Source organism: Canis lupus, chromosome 4, assembly GCF_003254725.2.
Source record: "Canis lupus dingo isolate Sandy chromosome 4, ASM325472v2, whole genome shotgun sequence".
NCBI classification, from domain to species: Eukaryota; Metazoa; Chordata; class Mammalia; order Carnivora; family Canidae; genus Canis; species Canis lupus.
Window position 1 is genome coordinate 39,658,368 of NC_064246.1, and position 27,157 is coordinate 39,685,524.

Sequence of the window (27,157 nt, forward strand, 5' to 3'; positions counted from 1 at the left end):
TCCCCGGATGGTATTACATCTGTACATGAACTTCCCTGACTCTTACTTTGGGCTTGCCCAGGGGACTTGTTTTGGCGAAGGAGATGTTAGCAGATAGGACAGAGGCCAAGGTTTGCCATCCGCTTCCTTGGTGGGGCCTGCCGTCTTGGGCTTCTGCCAGCCCCCGGGCTCAAGGAGGATGAGAGACTCCTGGAGTGGACCTGGACCTAGCCTAGAGCCTGGGCCAAGCCCACCCAACCTCAGCCAAGCTCCAGCCAAACCAAAGATGAATGAAAGAAGAAAACACCTGATGATTTTAAGTCACTGGATTGGTGGAACAGGATTGTTTCACAGCATTATTTTGGATATAGTTAACTAATATGAAGACACTGTAGGAAGTTGGGATTTTATTTCAAGGGGCAAGAGAAGCCAGCTGGATGAATGCTGCCTTAGATGGTCCTTAGCTCCAGTGTCTCTACGACAGATGTAGCAGTCCTAAGGGTGGTTCACACACACTCTATTTGTCTTCCTTGGGGCACGTAACATAACTGCATTTTCTCACCACCTTAAAGTTAAGCATGGCCATGGCACTTGTGAGCAGAAGTGATATTAACATGCCAATTCCGGATGAAAGCTTTCAGAGCCAGAACACTACTCATTTTTCCTCTGCCAGGGCAACCAGTAAATCTAATTCCACTTGCTTCTCTCTGCTTCCACTACTCCCAACCTGGTCTAGGCTACTGTTCTCTCTCACCTGGACGATCACAGTGGCCTCCCAGCCAGTCTTCTCTTTTCCATGCTTTCTCCCTGTGTTAGACAAAATAACAGTCTCCCACAATGATGGCCATAATGTTTATGTCCTAAACTCCAGAACCCATGAAAATGTTACTTCATATGGCACAAAACACAAAAACAAAAAAAATTAAAACAGATGCAGAAACAAAAACAAACCCTTTACAGGTCTGATTAGGTTAAAGGTCTTAAAATGAACAGATTCTCCTGGATAATATCTGGATGGGCCCAGTGTCACCACCAGGGTCCTTATAAGAGACAGGAGGAGGTTTAGAGTCAGAGAAAGAAATGTGACAATGGTGGCAGAGGTTGCAGTGAATGCACCCGGCAGCAGATGAAGGCAGGCAGCCTCTAGAAACTAGGAAGAGCAAGGAATAGTTTCTCCCTGGAGCGTCCAGAAGGTATTCAGCCCTGATGACGCCTTGATTTTAGAACTTCCAACTCCCAGAACTCTAAGATAGTAAATTTGTATTGTTTTAAGCCACTGAATCTATCATAATAGAAAACGCACACACTTCCCTATGGTCTCATCTCCACATGGTGTCAGGGATCCAGAAGTTGGATGCTGTCACTTCCCTGTGCAAGACCCTACAGGTGATCCTCAACTCTTTGCCTGGCACCAAGGCCTGGCCACGTCTCCGGCTGCCTCACATGTTCCCCATTGCAGCTTCACTGAGCCTTCGTCTAAGATGGGTGTTTCCACGTCCACTATTTTAGTGCCCCTTCTTACCGTCTGTTCTGCACATATGCAAGTACATTGGTTTGTCATTGTTGCCCCTTCTACACTAAGCGCCATGGAGAATGGGGACTATGCAATCACTATCTGGACTCATTGAGCCATTACCAAGCATCAGGCTTCATTTGCAATGTCACGCTTAATCCTTATAACAACTCCATAGATAGACACCATCATTATCTTCCTGCTACAGATGAGGCCCAAAGTCTTAGCGCACAGGACATAGAGAGTAAGGGGCAGGGCCAGGACTCAACCCAGGACCCAGGCTGGCTTGGTCCAGAGCCCATTATTTTATCCTCTGGACTCCACTGCTCTGTTTGGTGCACACGGCCTGGCGCACAGTAGCTGCTGAATGAGTGAACGGCAAATGGATGGGTGTTCTCTGGAGGTGAGGTGCCAGGGCTGAGAACGGCGTGCCCTGATTGTAAGAACAGTAGTAAGGCCACAGAGAGCACAGCTGCATTGATTGAAACAAAATGCACACATGACGAGACCAAATTGTCTGGGGGCCATAGACAGCCCACTGCCCATCTGTTCCCTGTGCCACCCTGTTCCCATTAAATGTAAAAGTCAAGGAGCTGTCAGATCAGAAACCAAGCCCCTCCTTAACGGTGTTTACAGAGAAGTAGAGAGCCACCCGGCCTCACTGAAGAATGATGGCTTTTAAATCTGACAGTGTTTCCCTTCCAGGAAGTGAATTTTTTGGTCCTGCAGGAATCATCTTCAAAGCCAGAGAACCTGGTTTAAGCACAGCATTTAGAAGAAGCTAATTGTGCCCTTGACTCCCACCAACCAGATGGCTGGGCTGCCTTCCCTTTGCAGAGCCAGGGGCCTGCTTCACGCAGCTGTCCAAGCTGTGGGCTGAAATCAAGATGCTGGAATTCATCCTCTCTGCTCTTTCATCCGCAGCCTCTGGGACCTGCGGTCCAGAGTCAAGTGTGAGGTGAGCCGCAGGGCCTGCGGCAGGCAAGGCCTCCCGAGCAATTAGCTCCCGTGCCCAGACACTTGCTCCTTTTTATGTTCCTAATCTCTTTACCAGGAATGCTCTGTATTTTGTTCTGGGCTGTGCTAGTAGCATCGCCGTCCTCAAAGGGCACCAGAAAATCGGGTGTTTTCAATGCCAAAGCTGTCAAGTCAAGCTTTGTGGACTGCAGCATGGACAGATGGGGTTAGGACAGCCAGAAGAGAGGAGAGACAACAGGGCATGACAGTGTGGGAACACCAGAAATCGAGTAGAAACCAGAACATTCTATTAGATGAAGAAAAAGAAAAGTCTTTGGGCCTGTCAAATTTTGTTGATGTTTGGGAGCCACTGTGATGGAGAACCAGAAAAATAGGGCATATGGGGAGACATTTCTCTTATAGAGAAAAGATGCTTTCCCCTAGATTCTGAGATTATGAACCTGGATCAAATGTCTAGCTATCATTAACAGTGATCATCGCTGGTGGGATTATGTGTGTCTGTTTTCTTCCTTCTTTCTGAATTTTTGGAATGATCATATATTTCCTTGAAATACTGGGAAAACCCCACACTTTATGTTGAAAAGCAAAACAAAGTCTGGCTGTCCCCATAAGGGTCCTCAGAACAACCCTAGTATGTGCTCAACACAGCATTTGGTGAATGTTCTTCCCTGGAGGACCAAGGTCAGCCTCTGAGCCAGAGGAGCCCCCTCTCTAGCCCAGCCTTTTAGAGCTTTTGCAGAGAAATGGCCCCCTTGTCACACTGTCCCCAACAGCCAGACACTGATCTCAGAGTCAGTGTCCGGGCCAGTACTTGACATTTGGTCTTTCTTATCTCAGATGAGGATAAAAAAGACTGAGCAGGCAGGCTTGTGAGCAGTAAGTGACCCAATCTGCACACACACACTGAGCCTGTATCCGGTCTACGCAAAACAACCAAAGGCAAAAGACCGTTGTACCCTTCAAGCCTCGTTTTTACCATCTTTCCCAAGTCCACTCACCCTGTTGTTCAGGTGGTTATTCACATTTTCCCTGAGTTCACTTTCAGTAACTCATTACTTTTAGTTGTCTTATCCTGAACAATAATACCTGTGAAACTGCAGCTTTGATATGGCAGTCACGTTTCCTAAAGGTACGTGGAAATAAGTACAAAATACTAAACACAAAACATTTTCTGTACACCATGTAAAATAGTCTTTCACGCTCCCAGGGACCCAAGGCTCACACCATGGGAACTACACCATGGGAAATGCTGCCTTTCACCTCCGAGCTCCTGTGTAGCTTCCAAACTGCGTTGCTGATGCTCTAGGTGGGCTGCAGCGCATCAGGGATGAGGCTCCTGAGAGGTAATTCTGCGGGGCCAGCATCCCCCCGAAACCTTCCTGAGCCTGCACCATGGAGCCAGCTCCTCCCAAAGCACGGCCAGATGCAAGCCAGGGAAGAGGCCAGTCCACTCCCCTCCCTGCCAGCGGCCTTGGGCTCTGGCCTGTCCTCTCTCAGCCCACAGTCGGCATCTTATCAGGCTCATTGCCTCCGACCAGCCTGGGACACTGACCCTCTCTCTCACTCTCCTATCGGTTCTCCACATAAATCTCTCCCCACAAGGGCCTCATTCAAAATTCTATCATGCTTTCCAGTCACTAGAGTTGAGGTTTGTAAACTGAATGTTTAGCCCACACAGGGTTCTCTCTTTTTAAATGAATGCCATGTATGTGATTTTCATGAATATTTATGTAACACCTGTCAAGATTATGCCAAGAGCCCGGAAAATAAATGCCCTGTAGTTCTTCCTTATCATAATGGCGAAGCTCAGGATGGTGCTGGTTCAGACTATCTTCTCTTTATCCCACACCATTTTGGTCCCAGGTGGTCTACTGTGCACTGGCCTCATGCTACTGTTTGGAGAAGCTGCAGGAATGTCCATTGGACCTGAGCTCTTACCACGAGAATGAAGCCTCTGAGTTTGGCTGCTTTCTCAGGAGGCTCTGTGCTCCTCCACTACACAGATGGTGCTAAGTTTAAAAATCCAGATTATTACACTTGAAAAATGGAGTTATCTGGTCACAGGGGTTCATGTTCCCACGTGGTGGCCCCTAGGAGAGGCTGAGCAGCAGCTTCTCCCTGACTGAGGCATTTGTCCTCCAATTCACCACAGTCCTCACCACTCCCTATTGTCTCCCGACAATGAGGGGTACCAGCTGTTCCTCTTAGAGCAGAGTTGAGAACGGAGAAGGATTTCTGTCTTTTTTTTTTTTTTTCAGTTTTATACCTTTATTTAACAATCAGGGATCCCTGGGTGGTGCAGCGGTTTAGCGCCTGCCTTTGGCCCAGGGCGCGATCCTGGAGACCCGGGATCGAATCCCACGTCGGGCTCCCGGTGCATGGAGCCTGCTTCTCCCTCTGCCTGTGTCTCTGCCTCTCTCTCTCTCTGTGACTATCATAAATAAATAAAAATTAAAAAAAAAAAAAAAACAATCAGCGATTGTCCTCGTCCACATTAACAGTCTGTAGATTTTTGAAAGTGGTGACAGGTACGTAGGTAACCAGTGTGTAGAGCTTGTTTGGTGAATCTTCATCCTCGTTACGTTTTTCTGGACAACCGCACATGGATACGGTATGGAACATTCCTTATTCCTTTGGCCCAGACAGCTTTGTTGAGCCTGGTGTCGATGCGCACATCTGGAGTTCCCATCTCCTTCATGGCAAATTTCCGGATCTCTTTGAGTGCCCGAGGGGCACGCTTCTTGAAACCCACTCCATGGATACGTTTGTGAATGTTGATGGTGTATTCTCTGGTACTACCTCGCTGATGGCAGAACGGCCCTTCTTCTCGCCACCCTTCTTTGCGGGAGCCATTCTGCTGGGCCCTAGCTGGAAAGGCCGGAGAAGGATTTCTTATGTCCTTGTCTTGCAAACTCGGAAAAATTAAAGCTAGGTGAAGAGTGAAGAGGATCCTGTGTCTCAAACAGGAGAGAAGATATTTCTTGGTGAAAAGAAGCACCCAGTCTGCCTTACTCATGAGCATGGCTTGCCTGGTGCCTATAAGCCTTTGAGTTTGTAACCCCTGATCTGGGGATAGAACAAACTCCTCTGCAGGGTACCATGAAATTGCATGGTATGATAGTTAGGTTAAAACGTGGCTGTAACTAAGCACCCCCATACTAGAATGGCTTAACAAAGGGGAAGTTTATTTCTCTTTTGTGCAAAGTTTGTTCCAACTTATGATTTGATGGTATTGGGAATCTGGGCTCTTTCTATCTCGGTCTGCACTTTGTTCTCAATATGCAGCAACCACCTCCCATTCTGAGATGGTTCCACCATCCCATCTGCATTCTAGTCAGGAGGAGGAGGGAATAGTAGAGAGAGGCCCTTGTCTTCCTTTAAGAACACAATCTAGAAGTTTCACTTAGAACTTTAACTCTTGTCCCACTATCTGAAAGCAGTTAGTTTGCCATTCCTACCTAGCTGCAGAGAAGCCTAACACATGGAGGCAAGTAAGTTGGTATCTATGTTCATGCCCACCGAAAAACTGTTACAGTACAAAAAGGAGAGAATGAGCAATTTCTTCCATTTAATTAACCCTGCTCATCTCTCCAGCCTCATCTCCCACCTGTAGGCATCAGAAATATGCTCTCCCACAAACTATCACTGTCCTGCACCTTTGCATAATCCTTTCCCTGTGTCTGGAATGCCCTCCCCAGACTGACTCCCTGGTAAGTCTTCCTCATTCTTCAAATCTAGGGCAAAGTATGCCTCCTCCATCATGCCACTGCCACTTGCCCCAGCTAAGCTCAGCATTCTCTACCCTGGGCTCATTTAATGGTTTATAGGAGCTCAGACTCTATGCCAGGCTGCCTAGGCTGTGTTCTGACTCTCACACAGCCATGTGACCTGGGGCCACTTAGCTTCCTTGGACTTCAGTGCTCTCGTCTGTATAATGGGACTATGAGGAACTACATCACAATAGGACATTTAAATAAGAACATAGAAGTAGGACATTTAAATAAGAACATAGAAGTAAAGCTATTAGTACAGTGCCTGACACAGTAAGTCTTCTTATCTTACATTTAAGGTCTCTTAAATATTAGCTCTCGTTATTAGCATCTGTTGAGAACTTATTCTGTGTCCAGCCCCTATGACAGGGACTAGAAATCCAGCAAGCAATAAGCATCCCACTGGAACTCATGGTATGGAGGGGATATGTGGTGGATATGCTTATTATTTCCATATGTTTGCTCTCATCCGCCTACTCCCATGAGCAGAGCAGATACCCCTGGCCCCTCAGGCTGCACTTGGTCATATGACTTGCGTCGCCAATAGGATGTTAGCAAATGAAATAGTGGCAGAGGCTGGACGGGCACTTGCATGGTTGGTCTTGTCCTCCTGTGCTTCTGCCTTCACACTGAGAACATCAAGCCCAGGCTGGCCTTCTGGTTGTTGAAAGAGGAGAGAGAAACATACAGTGGGGCTAGTTGGCCTATATCAGTCTACCCTTCGCCAGATGCAGCAGGCTCGTAAGAGCCATAGAGTTAATTTAACACTTACTGTTGAGTGCTGCTAAGGTTCAGTGGTTTTGTTGTTGTTGTTATGCAGCATTATTGTGGCCATAGTCAACTGATACAGAAAGAATTGCAAGTAGCCAGTGTGAGAGGACATGGCAAATGTTGTGATGGCAGCATCACAATGAGAGCCAGAATGTGAGCCCAGGTGGTCTGACTTCAGAATCCAAGCATTCAGCCTCTGTACCTGCCCTCTCCTCCTTCTTCCCTTCCTCCCTTCCCCTCCCCTCTGCCCAGGCTTGGGTGAACATCTGGCGAACAAGGTAGGCCATTGGAGCTCAAGGGTTATCTCTTAGGCTATCTCATCCCAGGGCCTTGTCAGCCTTCATCAGTTATCTGCAAACTATCCTTATTCTGAATGTGTAAGAAAGGCTCCTGAGAGGGATGCCTGGGTGGCTCAGCGGTTGAGCATCTGCCTTAGACTCAGGCTGGGATCCCAGGGTCTGAGATCAAGTCCCACATTGGGCTCCCTGTAAGGAGCCTGCTTCTCCCTCTGCCTATGTCTCTGCCTCTCTCTCTCTCTCTCTCTCTCTCTCTCTCTCTGTGTCTTTCATGGATAAATGAATAAAATCTTTAAAAAAAAAAAAAAGGCTCCTGAGGGCTATGGTCACCTGGGGTCTCGCTCCAGCTGGGCCTTGGCCAGCATAAGGGCTGTTCCCATCCCTAAATGACACTCAGCCCAACCCGGCACTACAGTCCCTATCCTCTTCTCTCCACAGAATCGAGTCCTGAGGGAGGACCGGCCGTATCCTACAGCCTCAGGCAAGCAGGGCTTGTGGAATGGACAAGGATCTGTTGTCCGGGGGAGTACACAGGGATGTGTGAGGAGGTCTTCTTCTGGAAAGGATCATGGGGTAGTAGCAAAAGCACTGGTTTTAGCACCCACTGACCTAGCTCTAGCATCATGAAACCACCTGAGATTTTATTTCCCTGTTTGTTCAATGGGGCTATTAAAGCCCCCCCACACCACATTGTTAGGAGTATAAAATGGAATGATTACAGGTTCTCAACAAATGTCAGTTCCCTTCCCCACTTTCCATGGGTTGCTGCCTCAAGCAGGAGACTGGGCCTGAGGTAGTTTCAGTCTGAGGCCCCAAAGCTGAGATTCCTCATAGATGATCCCAAGTGGATCGAACTGGAGGTTGGGTTGCAGTGTGGGTAGAGGACAGGCTTTGGAAACAGACAGCCTGGGTGTCGCTTACCAGTTGTGTGACCTTGGTCAGGGCACTTCACTCTATTGCACTTCAGGTTCTTGTGCGTCGTTGGGGTAATGATGTCCTGCCTCACAGAGCTGCTGTGTGTGGACACTGGGACATGGAAGCACTCACTGGACGGGACTAGTTAAAGGGTTTGGAAATTGCTGAGTGGGGTTTGTATGAACAGAAAGATACTGTAGTCTGAACAGAAAGCTACTATAATGTTTCCTGTCTATTCATGGGCTAGCAGCTGGCTAGTATGACTTTCTTTTCTTTTCTTTTCTTTTTTTTTTTGTTTAAATTCAATTAGCCAACATATAACACATCATTAGTTTCAGATGTGGTTTTCAATAATTCATCAGTTACATATAACACCAAGTGCTCATCACATCACATGCCCTCTTTAATGCCTGTCACCCAGTTACCCCCTCCTCTCTCACCTTCCCTCCAGCAGCCCTCAGTTTGTTTCCCAGAGTTAGGAATCTCTCATGGTTTGTCTCCCTCTCTGATTTTTTTTTCTTTTTTTTTTTAAGATTTTATTTATTTATTCATGAGAGGCAGAGAGAGAGAGAGAGAGAGAGAGAGAGAGAGAGGCAGAGACACAGGCAGAGGGAGAAGCAGGCTCCATGCAGGGAGCCCGACGTGGGACTTGATCCCAGGACCCTGGGATCACGACCTGAGCTGAAGGCAGGTGCTCAACCGCTGAGCCACCCAGGCATCCCCTCTGATTTTATTTTTTTCATTCAGTTTCCCCTCCTTCCATTATGGTCCCTTTCATTATTCCTTATATGATATGAGTGAAACCATATGATAATTTTCTTTCTCCGATTGACTTATTTTACTCAGCATAATACCCTCCAGTTTCATCCACGTCAATGTAAATGGTGGGTATTCATCCTTTCTGATGGCTGAGTAATATTCCATTGTATATATAGACCACATCTTCATTATCCATTCATCTATTGAAGGACATCTCAGCTCCTTCCACAGCTTGGCTACTGTGTACATTGCTGCTGTGAACATTGGGGTGCAGGTGTCCCGTTGTTTCACTCATCTGTATCTTTGAAGTAAATACCCAGTAGTGCAATAGCTGGGTCATACAGTAGCTCTATTTTTAACTGCTTGAGGAACCTCCATACTGTTTTCCAGAGTGGCTGCACCAGCTTGCGTTCTCACCAACAGTGTAAGAAAGTTCCCCTTTCTCCACATCCTCGCCAACATTTGTTGTTTCCTGTCTTGTTAATTTTAGCCATTGTCACCAGTGTAAAGTGGTATCTCATTGTGGTTTGGATTTGTATGCCTGTTTATTGCAAGAGGGTTTGCTAAGTACATTCATCTGCCCTGCTATCCCTGTCCCTGGTCACCTTGGCTGCAGACCAGAAAGGAAGGGTATAATGGGCAAGATAGGTCTGGGAAGGGGTGGGTTAACAAGCCTCACTGGGTCATATTTGATCATCACACCATTGAGAAGGAGGGAGCCAGGGGCAGACCACTGCCTGCTTTCATGCTGATCTATATTTCCCACCTACTGGTCTGTCCATGGCACTAGGCATGTGCTGACCACTACCTAGCACCATCCTGGCTCCCAGAGGCCATGACCACTGGATATGGGTACTTCATCTCCTGGAAGGACAGGCAGCAATTTTGCTTTCAGGTTGAAACCTCCACAAATCAATTTTCAAATGCTTTCTATGTTGCAGCCGATGGCCGCACCCACCTCCTTGGTTCCCTCAGTTCAGTCTCTGTCTCTCCACAGTGGTTCAAAGGGAGTCTTCTGAAACCCTTCTCCCCTCCAACAAGTCACTATTCATTTATTCATTCATGTATGTACTCAATATTTAATGAGACATTGTGCTGGGAACTAGGGATATAAGAGTTAATAAGATACATAAGGATCCTGCCCCTCTTCAAGCTTATAGTGAATAAAATAATTATATGTGATAATGAGTGCTGCCCTATGAAGAGATGTACTAAAAGGCAAAAAAAGGGGGTACCTTTATAAGGCATGAAAAGCTCATGGTATAGCTGATACACTAGGGTATCTCAGCACCCTGTGTGGATGCTCCATTGGTCACAGGGTGAACCCCTCAGACTGGGTTCTCATCCTCATCCTGCTGGCTCAGAAAGCTTTTTTTTTTTTTTTTAAGATTTATATATTTATTTGAGAGGGAGTGAGTGAGAGAGAGCACAAGCAGGGGGAGAGGCAGAGGGAGAGGGAGAAGCAGATCCTCACTGAGCAGGGAGCACAACATGGGGCTAGATACCAGGACACTGGGATCAGGACCTGAGCCAAAGGCAGACCCTCAAATAACTGAGCCACTCAGGTGCCCCTCAGAAGGCTTTTGATCAGCATCCTGGGAGCAGATCCTTATCTCAGGGCTGGACTTATGTTATCCAAGCTGTTATAAGTTAAATTTTGCCCTCCACAAAGATACATGAAGTCCTGACACCTTATACCTCAGAGTGTGACCTTATTTGAAAACAGGGCCATTGCTCATGTAATTAATTAAGATGGGGTCATTCAAGGAACCCCTGGGTGGCTCAGCGGTTGAGCATCTGCCTTCCACCCAGGGTGTGATCCCAGAGTTCTGGAATCGAGTCCCACATCGGGCTCCCTACAAGGAGCCTGCTTCTCCCTCTGCCTATGTCTCTGCCTCTCTCTGTGTGTCTCTCATGAATAAATAAAATCTTTACAAAAAAAAAAAAAAAAAAAAAAAGATGGGGTCATTTGAGTAGGCCCAAATCCAGTATGACTCTGCTCTCTTTATTGAAAGGGCAAATTGGACACAGAGATAGATGTGCACAGAGGAAAGACTGAAGACACAGAGGGAGCAGACAGCCATGTGGTGGTGTAGGCCAAGATTGAAGCGATGCATCTACAAGCCAAGGGATGTCAGAGATTGCTGGCAACTACCAGAAGCTAGAGGAAGCAAGGAAGGATTCTCCTGTCAAGCTCTCAGAGGGAGCAACAGCCCTGTCAATACTTTGATTTCAAACTTCTAGTCTCTAGAATTGTACAACAGTAATTTTATGTTGTTTTAAGGCATCTACTCATGTGCCAAATACTTAATGAGCAACTACTATGTGTAGATACTGTGCTAGGTCCTGGGGACACATGTGGAGGCCTGGAGGCCCAGAGGTGGTGGTAGTAAGGCAGGGTGGTGAAGAGTCTGGGTCAGAGGTGACAGGACAAGGGCACTACCATCATGAAGAGGCATTTGTGGGTGAGACTGGAACCAGAGGCAAGGGAGGTGAGGACCCACTCCTCCAAGATGGACAGAGCTGGCGGGTAGTGTGAGGCCTCGGGGGCAGCTCTTTACTATCCTCATGGCTGAAACAATCACATTCTTGTTTCTCTAGATGGGCACAACACAATAGAGGAGGCTTATGCACCACAAACTATAGTCCTATCCAATAGTTAGGCCTCTGAGATCACCCCAAATAGTTGGTTTGGGGTGTGCCTCAATTCTCTGTTCACATTTACCAAGGTGTTACTGGTTTAATCCAGATGTCACAAAGGCCTCACCCCAGGGCCATCAGGTGGGTGTTCCTTGCCAGGTACAGTGTTTTTGCTGGCCCCACCACTCACTCACTAGGTCCCATTCCCACAATCTTACTTCATGCCTTGACCAAGTGAAAGCATCTAAGGTTAAGATCTGGGGCTTACTCAGATTATTGGTAATGTTCCAGTTATCTATTGCTGTGTGACAAACCAAACTTAGTGTCATAAAATAACAACAATCATTTAACTCTTCTGTGGGCCAACAATCCAGATGACGCATGGTGTGAATGACTTGTCTCTATTATATCTAGAGCCCTAAGGGGAGACTGCAATATCCAGGGGGTGGAATCACCTGGAGCCTTCTTCATTCACTTGTCTGCTGCCTGGACTGGGATGACCCAAAGACTGGCCCCAAAGTAAACTGAGAGCCAGCATCTACACTGGCTTCTCCATGTGGATTGGGATCCTCATAGCATGGTGGCCTCAGGATAGTTGAACTTACATGGCAGCTCAGCTTTCCAAGGGCAAGGGTTCAGGAGAACCAGGTGGAAGCTGTACGGCCTTTCATCACCTAACCTTAGAAGTCATATAGAATCACCTCCACCATACTCCATTCATCAAAACAGTCCCAAGCCTTCAGAGTTTCAAGAGGAAGGACATGGAGCCTATGGACATAGATGGAGACAATGCCTCCAAAAGAGAAGTGTCAATGGACCCATGGCTGTGTTTCAAAACCACCACCGTCAATTACATCCACTGGGTAGAAAACAAGATTTCCTTCAGGTCTAGATTTTGGGGTATACCTCACTTGACTTACAAAACCTGGCTCTCTGCTCAAGCATGGAATGAGGTTCAGACCCCTTGGCATGAAAGTTAAAGTTCTTCACAGCCTGTCCCAGGCTGCCTTCCAGCCTTCTCCTCTGGCCATCTGTGCTTTCCCTAAACTGGCCGAGGACCTGTGACCCCCTCAGAGGGGCACACTTTTCAAACTCCCCAAAGGTGCCGTTGAGGCTGGCGACATCACTGGATTATTTCTCCAGAGGCTCAGAGCTTCCCAGAGGATGCTGAAACCCATCCGGAGCTCTGGATTCCTGGCCTGAGGATATTGTCCCCTGTCCTCCACTAATGACTCAGCCATCTGTTTTCCTTCCCTGAACTCTGCTCTGCTGGAAGCTGCACAGACACCCCAGCTGGGGCTTCAAAGCCAGGTGGTTTGAGTGGCCCTACGCATGGGAACCAGAACTGCTTGTGATTCTCTAGAATTCTCGCCCCAATTCATAACCATTCACAGGGCACAGACAGCTGAGCTGTCTGCTTCCTTGAAAGGGCCGCCTTTGAAGCCAGTGATGGGGGCACTGGATGGCCTCCTGAGTGAGCACCACACCCAGTGAGGAGGGGAAGACAGGGGCCACAGGAGGCCACACCCTGGAAGGGCCACTCTGTTAAAAAGAGCCATGGCCACTGCCAGGGGGGTGAAAAGTGAGACAAGAGGGAAGCACTTCCCCCATCAGTGACCTTTGGTCCCCAACCAAATGGATGACTGTGGGGCTGGAGAGGACCGAGAGTCTAGGAATTAAAGCCACATCTCATTTCACTTGATGAGCTGCAGCCTCATCTTTTCTAGAGGGGAAGAGACAAGTCAAATTCACAAGCACATAGGACACATGACACTCTGCACTTGGACTTGAGCTCCTGAACAGTACTTCTGAGTCAAGCTCAAGTAAAATGAACCCCCGAGTCTAGCAAGAAGCCTTCTTTTCTGATTTATATTCATCTGCAGTATCCCTAATGTTTAGGGTTTTTAAAAACTTTGTATTTGGAAATCATTAGACTCCCAGAAAGTTGCAAAAATAGTACACAGGATCCCATCGACTCTTCACCCAGCCTCCCCCAATGGTAAGCAACATCTTTTGGAGCAGTAGTCTAAAATCAAAGGAGACTGCTGTGGATATACTATGGTTAACTAGACCACCGGCCTTAACTCTGCACCAGTTTTCACATGTTCATTTGTGTGTGTGTGTTTCTGTGTTATTTTATCCCATGAATAGACTGGTATAACCACCACTGCAATCAAGACAGACCCATTCCATGCCCACATAGGAAGTCCCTTATACTACCCCTTCACAGCCACAGCCCCCCACACCATCCTGTGGCAGTCTCTAATCTGTTCTCCATCTGCTTAGTTTTGTCATTTTGAGAATGTTATATAAATGGACTCATAGGCACATAGACCTTTGAGATCAGCTTTCTTCATGAAGCATCATTCCCATGACACCCTTCCAGGTTGCTGTACATATGGACAGTTTGAACCTTCTTATTGTGAGGAGTATTCTATTGTAAGGATGTACTAGAATTTGATTAGTTGTTCACCCACTGGACGACATTTGAGTTGTTTCTGGTTTGGGGCTATTAAAGCCACTCTGAACACTTGTCTACAGGTTTCTGTGAGGATGTAAACTTTCATTTCTCTGGGATAAATGCTCAACTGAACATGTGGTTTTATGCTTTTCTGTTAACTGGCAAACATCTCCCAAGGAGTTACAATCTGCAAAGACTTCAGATTTTGTGCTTTAACACACTGTGGACTCACTTTTCTAAAGAGACATCATCTTGTTCTCACATATGTTTTGGAGATGGGTCTTCTTCCATATAGAATTTGCATATGAGAGAATATCTACGTGTCAGTTTTATTCAAGAGATAATCATGCTATTCTCCTAACCAATTTGAAAAGTAGAGAAACGATAGGCATCACACCTCTATTCCGCACACAGTGATATTAAACTGGTTTTGTCTTTCACTCTACTAGTGGACTAGCTGCAGGCTTTCAGTAGGGTCCTGAGGTGAGTACAGAGGAGAAGATACAAGTGGGTGTTGGGTCTGGATTAGAAAGATGATGACAGTAAGGATGATCTAAGCTTCTGGATTCCTTGTTGTCAGACTTTTTAAAGATACATCAGAAAACCAAAGGGTAGAAAGTAGTTTTACCATGTTGCTATGGCAAGCTGCAGCAGACAAGGGGGTTTTAGACCTTTCTCTATGGGCTTAGGGAAAAAATTCACACTTTCATATTACATAATTCCGATTTTAAAATAAATTACAAAAAAGAGGAAACTTACTTAATAGGAAATTTGAATGAAATATTGTCAAAAATCTGAATGAGAATTTCCTTCCATGCATGTACCTTTCATGTCAGCCTGTAGGGTGATGTCCACCTTCAATCTCTTCTTTAATGATGAGTGCTTCAGATTTTTAAAAAATATTTTATTTATTTATTCATGAGAGACACACAGAGAGAGACAGAGACAGAGACACAGGCAGAGGGAGAAGCAGGCTCCCCACGGGGAGCCCAAAGTGGGACTTGATCCCAGAACACCAGGATCATGCTCTGAGCCAAAGGTAAGCACTCAACCGCTGAGCCCCCCAGGCATCCTGAGTGCTTCAAATTCTTAATAGTCATCACTGCCAAGAAGTTTTGCTTTTATAACACAAGTAGTTTTAAAAAGATGGTTTGGAAAATTTTGTTTTGTCATCTCAAAAATTTTACAGTGGTCAAAACTAAATTTAAAGAACCTCCTTTTTCTTTCATTTGGCAATTATAATGTAGGAACCTCATGGGATTTTTGAATATGGTCACAATTTCTCCATTATCAAGTATTTATGTGGAAGTAGGGGCCTCACGACAAGTCAGAAGTAATAAAGACAAAGGAGATGGGAAGGACGTTGAGTTTCCAGCTTGGCCAGTGACAGGGTAGGGAAGCTGTGAGAAGGTAATGAGGTTGCAACCCAAATAGGGAACACCAGTGGAGCTGGAAAGCTTTTGACATCCAATTTCTTTATCCTTGGTCAGTGGTCATATTCAAGCAGGCATCCCACATTCATTCCCTGTGATAAGCCAAGGGTCAGGCTTAACGTCAAGGGCCAAATTCCAGACTTTGGGGCAATGTTAATCCCATTGGGGGCAATGTTAATCCCAGCAATGGGTTAAGACCAGTTCACAGTCAACTGAACAACTGGTGGTCAAAGTAAACCACAAGGCCAATGGGGCCAGGGGCCTTTATAGGGAAAGCTCTAGACAAAAACTGTTATGCTTTAGGCCATACTGATGTGGAGGGCCCCTGTCTGGAAGCCTTCTGGGGACAGGGATTTGCCTGCCAGTTCCCTTCCTCTTAATTTCTCTCTCCTCCAATACATAAGGGCTCTATGAGTAAGGACCTTTTGAGTTGCAAGTGACAGAACCCAAAGTAAATACGTTAATTTTGGGATGATCTAAATAGGAAGATCAGAGATACGGTTGATTTTAGGCATAGCTCGATCCTGGGACTTAAGTTATCTCAGGAGGATGCTGTCTGTCTCTTGGCTCTCTTCTAGACAGGCTCCTCTGAAGATAGTAGTTCCGGGATCCTTCCTAGGAGTTTGGCAATCCCAGCAAAAGAGAATGTTTCTTTCTGCAGAATTCCAGCAAATGTCCTAGGACTGATGCTTCATAGCCTAGCTTTGGTTATATGTTCACCCCCTCCCACCCTCGACTCTGTGGTTGGTTCAAGCAGGGCTGACTCAATGCCCATGCTGGGCATGTGACCAGGGCCTGACCAATCAGGACATCCTGGCTCCCTGGGCCACAGGGACTAGTGCAGGGACCCACTGAGGTATCTTCAGGAACTCTTAGGGGAAAGGCTTTTCAGGGACTCCAAGCTGAGTGGATATAAATCTGAAGTTGCCCATGGAGGAAGGGGGAAACCTGCTACCTGATCAGAGTCCACCTCAGAAGAAAGGTACGTGGAGGGAAACGGGAGAGATCAAAGGAGACCAGTTCCTGACATTTCTGTTAGAGCACCTAGATCCAGCTGTGTCTAAAGACCTTACCACTAGGTGACAGTGAATTCCTTTTTTGCTCCTGTGGCTGTGTAGTTCCTGAAGCCCCAGTGCTGACCAAGCTCAGCAGGCATCCTCACACAGGGATCTGCTAACCCTGCACCCTCAACTCCACCATCTCCACCCTCCCCTTTAGATCATTACAGTTGCTGGGTGGGGTCTGCATTGAGGAACCTCTGCCCCCAGAACTTTATTGGCCTCTTATTCCTACTGTTGGGAGAATCCAGAGACCCTTGAGCCTAGTGGTCTGGGTTTGAACCCTAGTTACTAGCTGTGTGGCTTTGTGTATATTTCTGGACCTTTCTGGGTCATAACTGCCTCAGCTGTAATAAAACTATTGGTAGAATTCATGAATGAATCTTACTCTTCTGTCCTTAGTGCCCAACACAGAGGGCAGCTGAAGCACCTATGCAGCATAATTCTGGAATGGATTGGGGGTGAAGTGGATTGAGGTCATGCATCAAGGCAGCTGGGAGCTTGCAGAGTCTAACAACACACCGCCCCTTGGTCCTTGAATCCACTGGTTCACAAATCTGTTCAGGTAATGGCAGAGAATGCAATGGCAGAGCCATCTCTTGCAAACTAAGAACTCCTTTCTTAGAAACTATGACATTTCTATCAGGAGCCCTCCTGTTTTTCATACCAGTCAGTCAGATTAAAATTGATTCACCATTTCCTCATTTTCCAGTCCATACTCATTTGCTACTTTTTTTTTTTTTTTTTAAAGATTTTATTCATTCATGAGAGACACACACAGAGAGAGGCAGAGACACAGGGAGAAGCAGGCTCCATGCAGGAAGCCTGACATAGGACTCAATCCTAGGTCTCCAGGATCAGGGGGTGCTAAACCGCAGACCCACCCGGGCTGCCCTATTTGCTACTTTATTGATTCATTTTATCTAGGAGCATTTTTTGCCAGTGAGCCAGACTGCCTGGGGCGGGGAGCGGGGGGGGGGGGGGGGGGGGCAGGAAGCAAAGATTTAATAATAGCAAAAAACATTTTATATTGAGCTAATTTTTCCCATTGACTTTTTTTCTTTTCCCCCTGGATGGTTTGGGAAAGATGACCAATTTGTCACCACCTGTTCTGCCCCACTCAGCTTTCTGCCATTTGAGAAACTTTACTCTATCCTTGGGCCTGATTCCGTGCCAATCCCAGCAACATCTTTACTTAACCACCATTTCCTCCAAAATAAAGCCCCAAAGAGAAAGAGGAATGAGGTCACTCCATGTTCTTCTGGGAATGAAGGCAGTGGTCATCAGGGTGACCTGTGAGCTCTTGGGTGAGTTTTTTAATTCCCAGCACACCTAAGAGGTCAATGCTGTTGAATGTCCCTGTGTTCCAGATGAGAAAACAAGAGGGGTGATCCCCACTCAGGGATATATGGCCAGGAAGACTGCAACTAGAACCCAGGCCTCTCTGCCACTGAAGGGCGGATCTGGGGCCCTGTGTATTGTAGCCCATTGAAAATGCAAGTTGACCAATACTTCAGGCCCTCAGGCTCTACTCTTGGGGACTGGGGTGGGTGGGAGTGGTGGGGGTTGGTAACACCCCACCTCTCCCTCACTCCAGCCTGCAGCCTTTCATTCCTGACAACTGCTGAGACTCCACGCTGGTATCTCTTAGATTAGCCCCCAGCTATTTTTATTCTGTTCTTGTTTAGGGAAGAAACACAGCTTGGGCAAGCCCTCAGTCAGGGCCCCAGGGAAGACCACCATTAGTCAATTAAGAAAAGCAAGCTTACTTTACATCTTTACATTTTACTATCTTTTTTTTTTTTTTTTTAACTATCGTTTTTCCTTAGAAAAATATCCAAATTGGGTCACCCTGCCAAATTGCCTCCAACAGAACCTTCTGGCTTCCTAAATTCACCAGCATAATGTATCTGCCTTCCTTCAGAACCATATTGAATGAAGTCTCATCTCCTGAGCTAGTGGCAAGAGGTATCCAAGCAGATGGGCTTGATGAAGGGAAAAGGGAGCTGGGAAGGGGAAATGAGAGGTGTGTCTGGGAAGACAGGAAAGCTGGAAAGAGTTCAGCCAGACCTGGGAGGGAGAGGTCCCTCCTGAAGAGTCTCAGAGACAGAAACACCTGAATGGAGATGATAAAAGGTGGAGATGATAGAGATCTGGAGCTCACCTGAGAGTCTTTAATGGAGACAGAATTTTGGAATTATTGCCAGTGATTGTCTAGATGATTGTTAAACTGTGGGGGATATAGATGACCTTGTCTGTGAGAGAATATATACAAAGAAAAGAGGGAAGAAGCTCTAATAAGCCAGCACTTAAGGCTGAAGATTAAAAAAGAAGAGTGAGCAAGACTTGCCAGAGAATAAGAGGAAAACTAAGAGTATGGTTTTACAGAAGCAGGTTTCTGGAAGGAATCAATGCCCACCATGGTCAACAACTGCTAAGGATGGGGTAGGGGTAGGGGTAGGGGGGCAAACAGCCTTCAGATGAGCAGCCTGGAGGTAAATGAGGCCCCCAGTGGTGCTTGTTTTGATGGGAGAGTGACTGTAGCAGAAATCAGGGTGCAGTGTACCGGGAAGTGGGAGGTGAGGAAACAGACCATGTCACAGAAGTTGAGCAGTAAAAAGAAGACAGAGCTGTGGTTCAAGGGGGAAGGCACACTCTTCCATGTCCTGTCCCAGGTGCTCCTTCCCTCCACAGGTCCCCTATGGCAGCCAGTGCACAGGCACAATTTTCATTCTGTGCTGTCCTTAAAGGCAAGGGGGGCAGGGGACTACATGTCTGTGTAGTCCTCAGTTATCTAACACACAGTGGGAACTTGACAAATAGTAGATGTTTTTGGTGATGATGACAGTGATGATGACGATGAAGACAACAATGAAAAACACAGATTCTTGTAGATCAAAAAGTCTCCTGTTTGGGGGATTAAAAGAACAGACTCCCTAAGAAGTCTGACCAGTAAGAGTGCCTCCTCTTGTCTCTGGGCATTCCTCCTCAGTCTCATTTGCAGGTTCCTCTTTTTTGTCATTATTTCTTCTTTATCTATACTCAGATCTCTGGGTGATCTCATCCAACTTCATGGCTTTAAATCCCATCTATGTGCCCTCTTCCAAATTTGCACTTCTAGCCCTGACTGCTCTCCAAACCCCAGACTCACACATAACCACATACATACCTGACATCTTGACCAGGGGGTCTAACAGACATCTCAACATGTCCAAAACCCAACTCTTGATCTCTTCCTCCTTTAGTTACTTAGGCCAAAAATTTCATAGTTTTGGAGCACCAGACTGTCTCACTGGAGAGCCAGTGAGACTAGATGGCTCTGACTAGATGGTAGAGCGTGCGACTCGATTTCAGGGTTGTGAGTTCAAGCCCCATTCTGGGTGTACAAATTACTCAAAAATAAATTTTTTAAAAAGGAATTTCATAGTTTTAACTCTCACTCCTTCAAGAATGATATTCATTGGGAACCCTGGGTGGCGCAGCGGTTTGACGCCTGCCTTTGGCCCAGGGCGTGATCCTGGAGACCTGGGATCGAATTCCACGTCGGGCTCCTGGTGCATGGAGCCTGCTTCTCCCTCTGCCTGTGTCTCTGCCTCTCTCTGTGTGCTCTGTGTGACTATCATAAATAAATAAAAATTTTTAAAAAAAGAATGATATTCATTCCTTCAAGAAACCTTATCCCTATTGGTTCTAGCTTCAAAATATATCTAGAATATGACTACTTCTCATCGTCTCTACAGCTCAGCCAGGTATAAGCCACTATCATCCGCAACCTCTGCCACTGTCCTCCCAACTGGCCACCCTGCTCTGCAGTTGTCTCATTCACTTTGTTATCAACACAGGTCATATCAACTCACTCCTCTGCTCCAATAGCTCCCATGTCCCTCAAAGAACAAGCTCAATCATTCCAATGACCTACAAGACTTTTTGTAATTTTGTCTGATCTCCCAGGCTACTTCTCTACCACTCCTCACACTCTGCTCTAGCACACTAGCTTCCTTGCTATTCCCCCATCTGTCATGCTCAAGTGCATGCATACATTTCTGATGTATGGGTTTATTCCCGACATCAACAAGCAATTCTAGCAATTCTGACACCGTCTACCTGGTCATCAGATCCCACAGGTTAAGAGCTCAGTCCCACAAAACTGTGGCCCCCCCCACACTTCAGCTACCCTTACAAGTCTAGGTTGTCACGGGTGCTTCTGACCAACAGGCCACAGATGGGGGAGGTCCCATGAGCACCTATTCCCTGGGTTTAATTAATTCACTAGAGAGGTTCACAGAAATGAAGGAAACACTGTATTTACTATATTATCAGTTTATTACAAAAGGATATAACTCAGAAAAAAAAAAAAAAAAGGATATAACTCAGGAACAGCCAGATGGAAGAGATGTCAGGGCAAGGTATGAGGAAAGGACGCAGAACTTCCCTGCTCTCTCCAAGTGTGCCACCCTCCCTCAATCTCCACATGCTCTCCAACCTGGAAGATTTAGGGTTTTGGGAGGTTTTTGGGAGGCTTCATTACACAGGCATGACTGATTCAATCACCAGCCATTGGTGACTGAACTCAATCTCCAGCCCCTCTCCCCTCCTCTGAGATCCACTGGCAACCAGCCCCAATCTTGGTGCTTTCCAAAAGTTGCCTCAGGAATGTAACAAAAAAAAAAAAACCTTTATCACTCTCATTGCAGGAAAGTCCAAAGGTCTTAGGAGCTCTGTGCCAGGACCGGGGACAAGAAATATATATTTCTGACTCTAAATCACAGTATCACAGATGCTCCCACTATAGGCCTTTGTACTAGCTCTAGCTGGCCCCTGCATGGAACCCTCCTCCCTCAGAAGTCCACATGGCTAAAGTATCTTTCTCCCCAACAAGACTTTGCTCAGACCTTACCTCCTCAATGAGGCCAACTCTGACTATCCTATTTAATATAGCAAACCTATCCCCACACCAACATTCTGGGTCTCTATTAGCCAGTTTCACTTTTCCCTAAAACACTTATGTTCTAACAGAATGAATGGCTTATTTAGTACGTTAATTGTTTATCATCTGCCCACCTCCCCCCACATATTGTAAGTTCCAGGATGACAGAGAATCGTTTTTGTTTTTTTTTTTTTTTCCACGGAGTGTACCCAATACAGTGCCTGGTACAAAGTAGGTGCTCAGTGAATACTTGAATGAATGATGTCTTGACAGCTGCTTTATACTTTTAACTCCTTGACTGTCATCTAAGCAAAATGTAGAATACAAGTTTGCCTTACTGTTAACAGTGAAAATTAAAATCATTTATGAAACATCTTACAGAGACTATATAGGTAAGCTTTGTACATTTGTTATGTTTGTTTGTTTAAGTCTGGTAACTGGGAAAAAAAAAATCCTTAAGAGCATTCCATACAGACTAACAGAGTCCTAAACATAGCAAGACCATAGAGCAAGTGTGAACACTGACCCCTCACGGTTGAACATGGAGATGGCTGCTTTCTGCCCAGTCAGCCCACTAGGGGATGACTGAATCCTGGTGGCAGATTGGGGTTGCAAGATACAACGCTATTGATGACATTTCAAATTCAACCTATTTGCAGAAGGAAGCAAGTTAAAGAATAGTCAAGGGAGATGTTTTAAGGAGTACAAAGCCCACACATTCCCATATTGTAAGGAGGATGTTGACAATTAGTGGGAAGTAGTAAAGAAAAATGTTAAGACAAGAAAATCCTAAATTGATAACATCCATCTGCTGCACTTACAGCTGGAATCTGAGTGGGAATTTCCCATCTGTGCTTTATTCTCAGCTTTAATTTGACTATAAATAAGACACATGCATGCACATTTTACATTGCCTTCTGAGGCCAGAAATTGTTTAAGGATGATATATATACATATATATAGAAGTGTGTATGTGTGTGCGCGCGCGCGCACACACACACACACACACACACACACTTTAACTTATATTCTACTCATGAAACCAGTCAGTCTGAGGTATGCAGCCAATATCTTACAAACTTGGTCCCATGGCGATCTGGCACTTCATAACTAAAGTCTTAACTGTGGACACCCTCTGTTCAAACAGATCTAAACAGAACTGATGGCCCGGCCAGCTTTCACTGAAGCCTGTTTGCTGCAGGGAACCTCAGGGCCCAGAGTCCTGGAGGTGACCCCATTTGGGAAGCCCACTGTTCAGTCACACAGAAGCCGTACTTTTTCCTTTACATTCTTGTTTGATTCTCATGTTGACTCTACAAATATCTATATGGACTATCATCCCCACTTTACTAGTGGGGAAACTGAGGCTTAGTGACAAAAGGAAGTTGCCCATGGTCACATGGTCCCTTAGTAGTAGAGCCAAGACTCAAAATCAAGGTTCAAATTCCATGTTCTTTCTGCTTTCCCCTCTGCCTCCACATTATACCTCCCAGGGCCTTTGGGGCTATAAATAGTGGGGAGGCTGGGATTTCATGTGTGAGACCAGCCAGGCCTATAGCACAAGGAGACACTAACATCTCCCAGCCTGAGCCCTAGTATCCCACAGGCCTCAACAGAACTCAGGCCCAGACAGGCCTCAGCTTATCACTAGCCTCACTCTCATGGTTATATTTAGCTCTGGACCTAAAGAGAAAGACACGGGCCAGTCCCCAAGACATGGCACATCCCCAGGCCAGGCCCATCACTGTACATAGAATGAGAAGGATGTCTTCCTGAGCTTTCTCAGATGTGGTGTCAGCCACCTCCAGTGGGGGTTTTTTGTAATTTGCTTTTTTAGAGCCTATGAGATCTTGTTCTTCTTGTTCCCTGAGGGCGGAACCACAGCTGCTTTACCAAGTATTTGTAACAGTCAGCAGTGTCTATAATACATTGCATGTGGCTGTTGCTTAATAATCCTTTGTTGAATGAACAAATAAATGATCTGAGTTCATGTCCTAGATATCTGGACATCAAAAACAGGACACAAATTCCCAGGAGGATACCTTATAAATCCACATGCATTTCATTCTATTAAATATAGTCAAGTTTATTCAAGGAATGGACATGAGTTTTCCTTAACCGTCTCCCCACTTTCTTCTTCCACCAGATCTAGCATTAAGGCTACAGCAGAAGTAGAGAGGGATTAAATCCTGAAGGCTGGCCTCTGTGTGCCCCTTGTGACAGCCATATACACTATGATGGCTTCTGGAGTCCCTGTGTCCTGTAGGTGTCCCAATGACAGGCCTCCCTCCTCTTGTTCTATTTGCCCTTTACAGGCCAACCAGCTGCCTGGAGAAAGCTGGAGGGCTGCGTCTGCAATCAACCTGCCAAGCAACTGGAGCAGGCCACAGAGGTGTACACTAGTTTGGCAGCCTGGGGGAGAGCTCAGGAGCATGGACAGATCCTGACTCTGAAGTATAAAGGGCCAAAGCTGGTAAATTCAGATCTTACAAAAATGGAAAGAGCCGCTTTTTTACAATATAGAGGACCGTAGCAAGGAAAAGGGCCAGGGCAAGGAAAATGAGAAGCTTGTCCGTCAGCTCTCGGCGATTATATTTTGTGATAAGCTTCCGTCCCAACTGGATGGTCCCTGACATGGACTTAAACTCTTCATTTGCATCCAGGATAGTCCGGGAAGAATTGGCTGGAACAAAAGAGGGAGGGAGCCTGACTCAGAGACTGTAGAGCACCAAATCCAAAGACTTTGCTCTGCTGCCTGGGTTACCAGCAAAAAACACTGCAATTTGTAGCAAGTTCCCCTCAGCCATAAGCAAAGATGTAAAAAGAGATAATCCAGAGGAGCAAAGAACAAGCATATTATAAGGAAAGCACCTCCCTACATCCCATCCAGCTCAGAGTGATATGGTTTATATACAATGTCATAGGGCCACTACTACACATTCTCCAACATGAACATCACTAGGGAAAAAAGAACAGAGTTCCTTTCCTGACAATCAATCTCAGTTTTCTAAAGTAGGCAGGTGAGAAGAACCACCAGCCCCAAAATGAACCTGGGTGATTATTGTCAGGCACTATGAGGTTTTTTTGAAGGCAGAAGCTAGGAGTTACCAAGATTTTCCACCTGAGGTATACACTGCCAGGACACCTGAGAGCCAGATCTGCTCTACGTGGGATCATAACAAGTTGGGCTGGGCCCTGCCACAAGCCCTCACACATATCAGTGCTTCAGTCCTGGGATACTGTTGCAGTTTTAAAGATATCACATCTATGCTCTGGCCACTGTATGAAATCTAAGGGGAGGTACATGTGCTTTAAGGAGTCAAATTTACTTCTGAGTATGAGTATCTGAGCCTGACACTTGGGTAATAAATAGGTCTACCGGGCGAGATTCTCCCACAAAGCCTAATATCAGAACATCCACAGAATAAAACGTGCTGTTAAGTGGAAAAGTGGAAAAGTGAGGTGTGAAAACCCATATTGAAAATTCCATTTATGTAAGAAAGAGGGGGATAAACGATATTTAATTTGCTTTGTGCTATACATCTGTGGAGGATCCCAAAAGGACATAAAAGAAACTGATAACAGTGATTGCCCCTGGGGAATAGACCTGATGGCCAGGGGTTAAGGGGAGGTCTGAAGAGAGAGCTATCTTTTTATTTCTCTCTTGTACTGTCCAGGGCTGTACAGCCCCTAAACACACGTGGCACTTGAGCAAGAATATATGGCTAAACCAAACTGAGGTGTCTGTAAGTGTAAAATACACACATGATTTCAAAGACTTAGTATGAAAAAACGAAGGCAAAATATCTCAATAGTCTTTAATATTAATTGCATACTGAAAAGGTAATATATTGTATGTAATAGATTAAATAAATTCATAGGTTTCTTTTTACCTTTTTTAATGGGCCTACTAGAAAATTTAAAGTTAAGTATGAAAAAAAAAATAAAAAAATAAAGTTAAGTATGTAGCTCGCATTTTATTTCTACTGGAAAATGCAGGCCTGGAGGTTTTTTCCTTAACCATATAATATATATTACCTTTTCACAAAATTGAAAGTCAGTAAGTAAGTAAAAAGAAATTATCAGAGGAAACAGAGCATCTATAATATAAAGACAGATGAGGGGGAAAAATAAACACTCAGATAACAAAAATCTTTCTCGGCCCTTTCTCCATGCCTACTGCCATTCCAAAAACCTAAGAACCTGTTCAAAAAGATATAATAGGTCTTTCTTTTTAAACTTCCTATTATAGCGAATTTTAAAGCATCACCAAAGTAGACAGAATAGTATTGTGAAATGCCTTGTGCCCAACACCCACACCCAAGAACCACCAATTCCCTGGCACTCCTGTCCCCATACTAGTCCACCCAATTCCAGCAAATTCCAGATATCATATCCCTAATATGCTTTTTAAAAAAAAACTGTAGTCCTAGTAGGCTTTTAAATCAAGCTGAATTTGAGAGCTGTAAGGAAAGGGTTAACAACTGCATTCTTCTTTAACAGCTTTCTCTCCTACAAAATGGGCCTCAAGAACAGCCCTCAACACCCCAGAAGCCATCAGCATCTGTGCACCCTTCTCACCACTTAATTGTATCATCTATTTCTGATATGTATGTATATGTGGGGGGGGAGGTATCCTGTCACCAGCATCAAAGCAGAAAAGTCCTCAACTCAAAGGCTAGGTGGCCTCCTATTTTGCACATTCTCCAAGGCCTATCCCAAGGCTTGAGTTCTGCCCCCAGCACGTATGTAGAGGAGGTGACTGGCTGGTTTTGAGCCTAAATGCCCAGTTAAGTTTCACACACAGGGGCTGGCCTTAGGGACAAGCTGCCTGTTCTCCTTTTGCTTCCGCCTGTTTGAATAGTGCACTGAAAAAAAAAAGTGGCTCAAAATTACAGATTCTTTTTAGGGGTGATAATGGTATCGTGGTTTGGCTATGTTTGTTTTTTGTTTCAAGAGTCTCTTATCTTTTAAAGAGACATATTGAAATATTTATAGATGATGTCTGTGATTTGTTTCAAAGAAATCCAGATGGGGGCACAGGATGGGTGGAGCTGAAACAAGACTGGCCATGAACTGACAACTGCTGAAGTTGGGTGGTGGGTTCGTGCAATCTGCGTACCATGACACTTTTGTCCCTTTATAAATCTTCCAAAACTATTTCAGAGAGTAAACACTCTCTTCTGTTTTCTTATGCAGAGGACCCTGAAAAGGGCCAATTCTCTTCTGTATCACAAGGGAGACACCACGGGAAAGCTGCTGGAGAGAACCAGATGCTCAAGCACCTTCTTTTGTGGCCTCTGATTGCATCTTTTAAAAGGAGCTTACAGCAAAAATAACACTGGGGAGTATTAATTATAAGCTGAGGCCCTTGCAGACTAGCCAGCAGCCGATACACTAAAACATCTTCCCAAGCAATGATTCCCCAACCTGCCTGGCCACATGGGTCCACAGAACTCCAGAGGAAAAAAAACAGATGCCCAGGCCCTTCCCCGAGTCCTGCTAGCACCTACTCTCCAGAAGGCCTGGGGATCTCGGCTTTTCACATGAGACCTTGGGAATGCTTCTGCTGGGGAAACATTTTGACGGGGGTGTGCAGATCTTGTAGTACAACTATAAAAACCAAAAAGAGAAGTAAGAGCAACATATCCCACCCC

The 27,157-nt window shown here is 45.7% G+C and overlaps 1 protein-coding gene across 4 annotated transcripts in view; it reads right to left on the bottom strand.

Moving 5' to 3' along the window:
- The window catches only part of BNIP1 (BCL2 interacting protein 1), a 50,120-nt gene that overhangs the window by 13,308 nt on the left and 9,655 nt on the right, over nt 1-27,157 (bottom strand). Inside the window, exons 6-7 of one of the 4 annotated variants that reach the window (XM_025434110.3) lie at nt 27,014-27,113; nt 24,044-24,183 (exon numbers count right to left, since the gene is read on the bottom strand). The exons of 2 other annotated variants lie outside the window; for them this stretch is intronic. In XM_025434110.3, coding sequence (XP_025289895.1) covers nt 27,043-27,113 — 71 coding nt within the window. In that variant the 3' untranslated portion in view covers nt 24,044-24,183; nt 27,014-27,042. Of the gene's footprint in view, nt 1-20,877; nt 24,184-27,013; nt 27,114-27,157 lie in introns of those variants that run through there. One more of the 4 variants, XM_025434108.3, reaches the window with a different exon arrangement.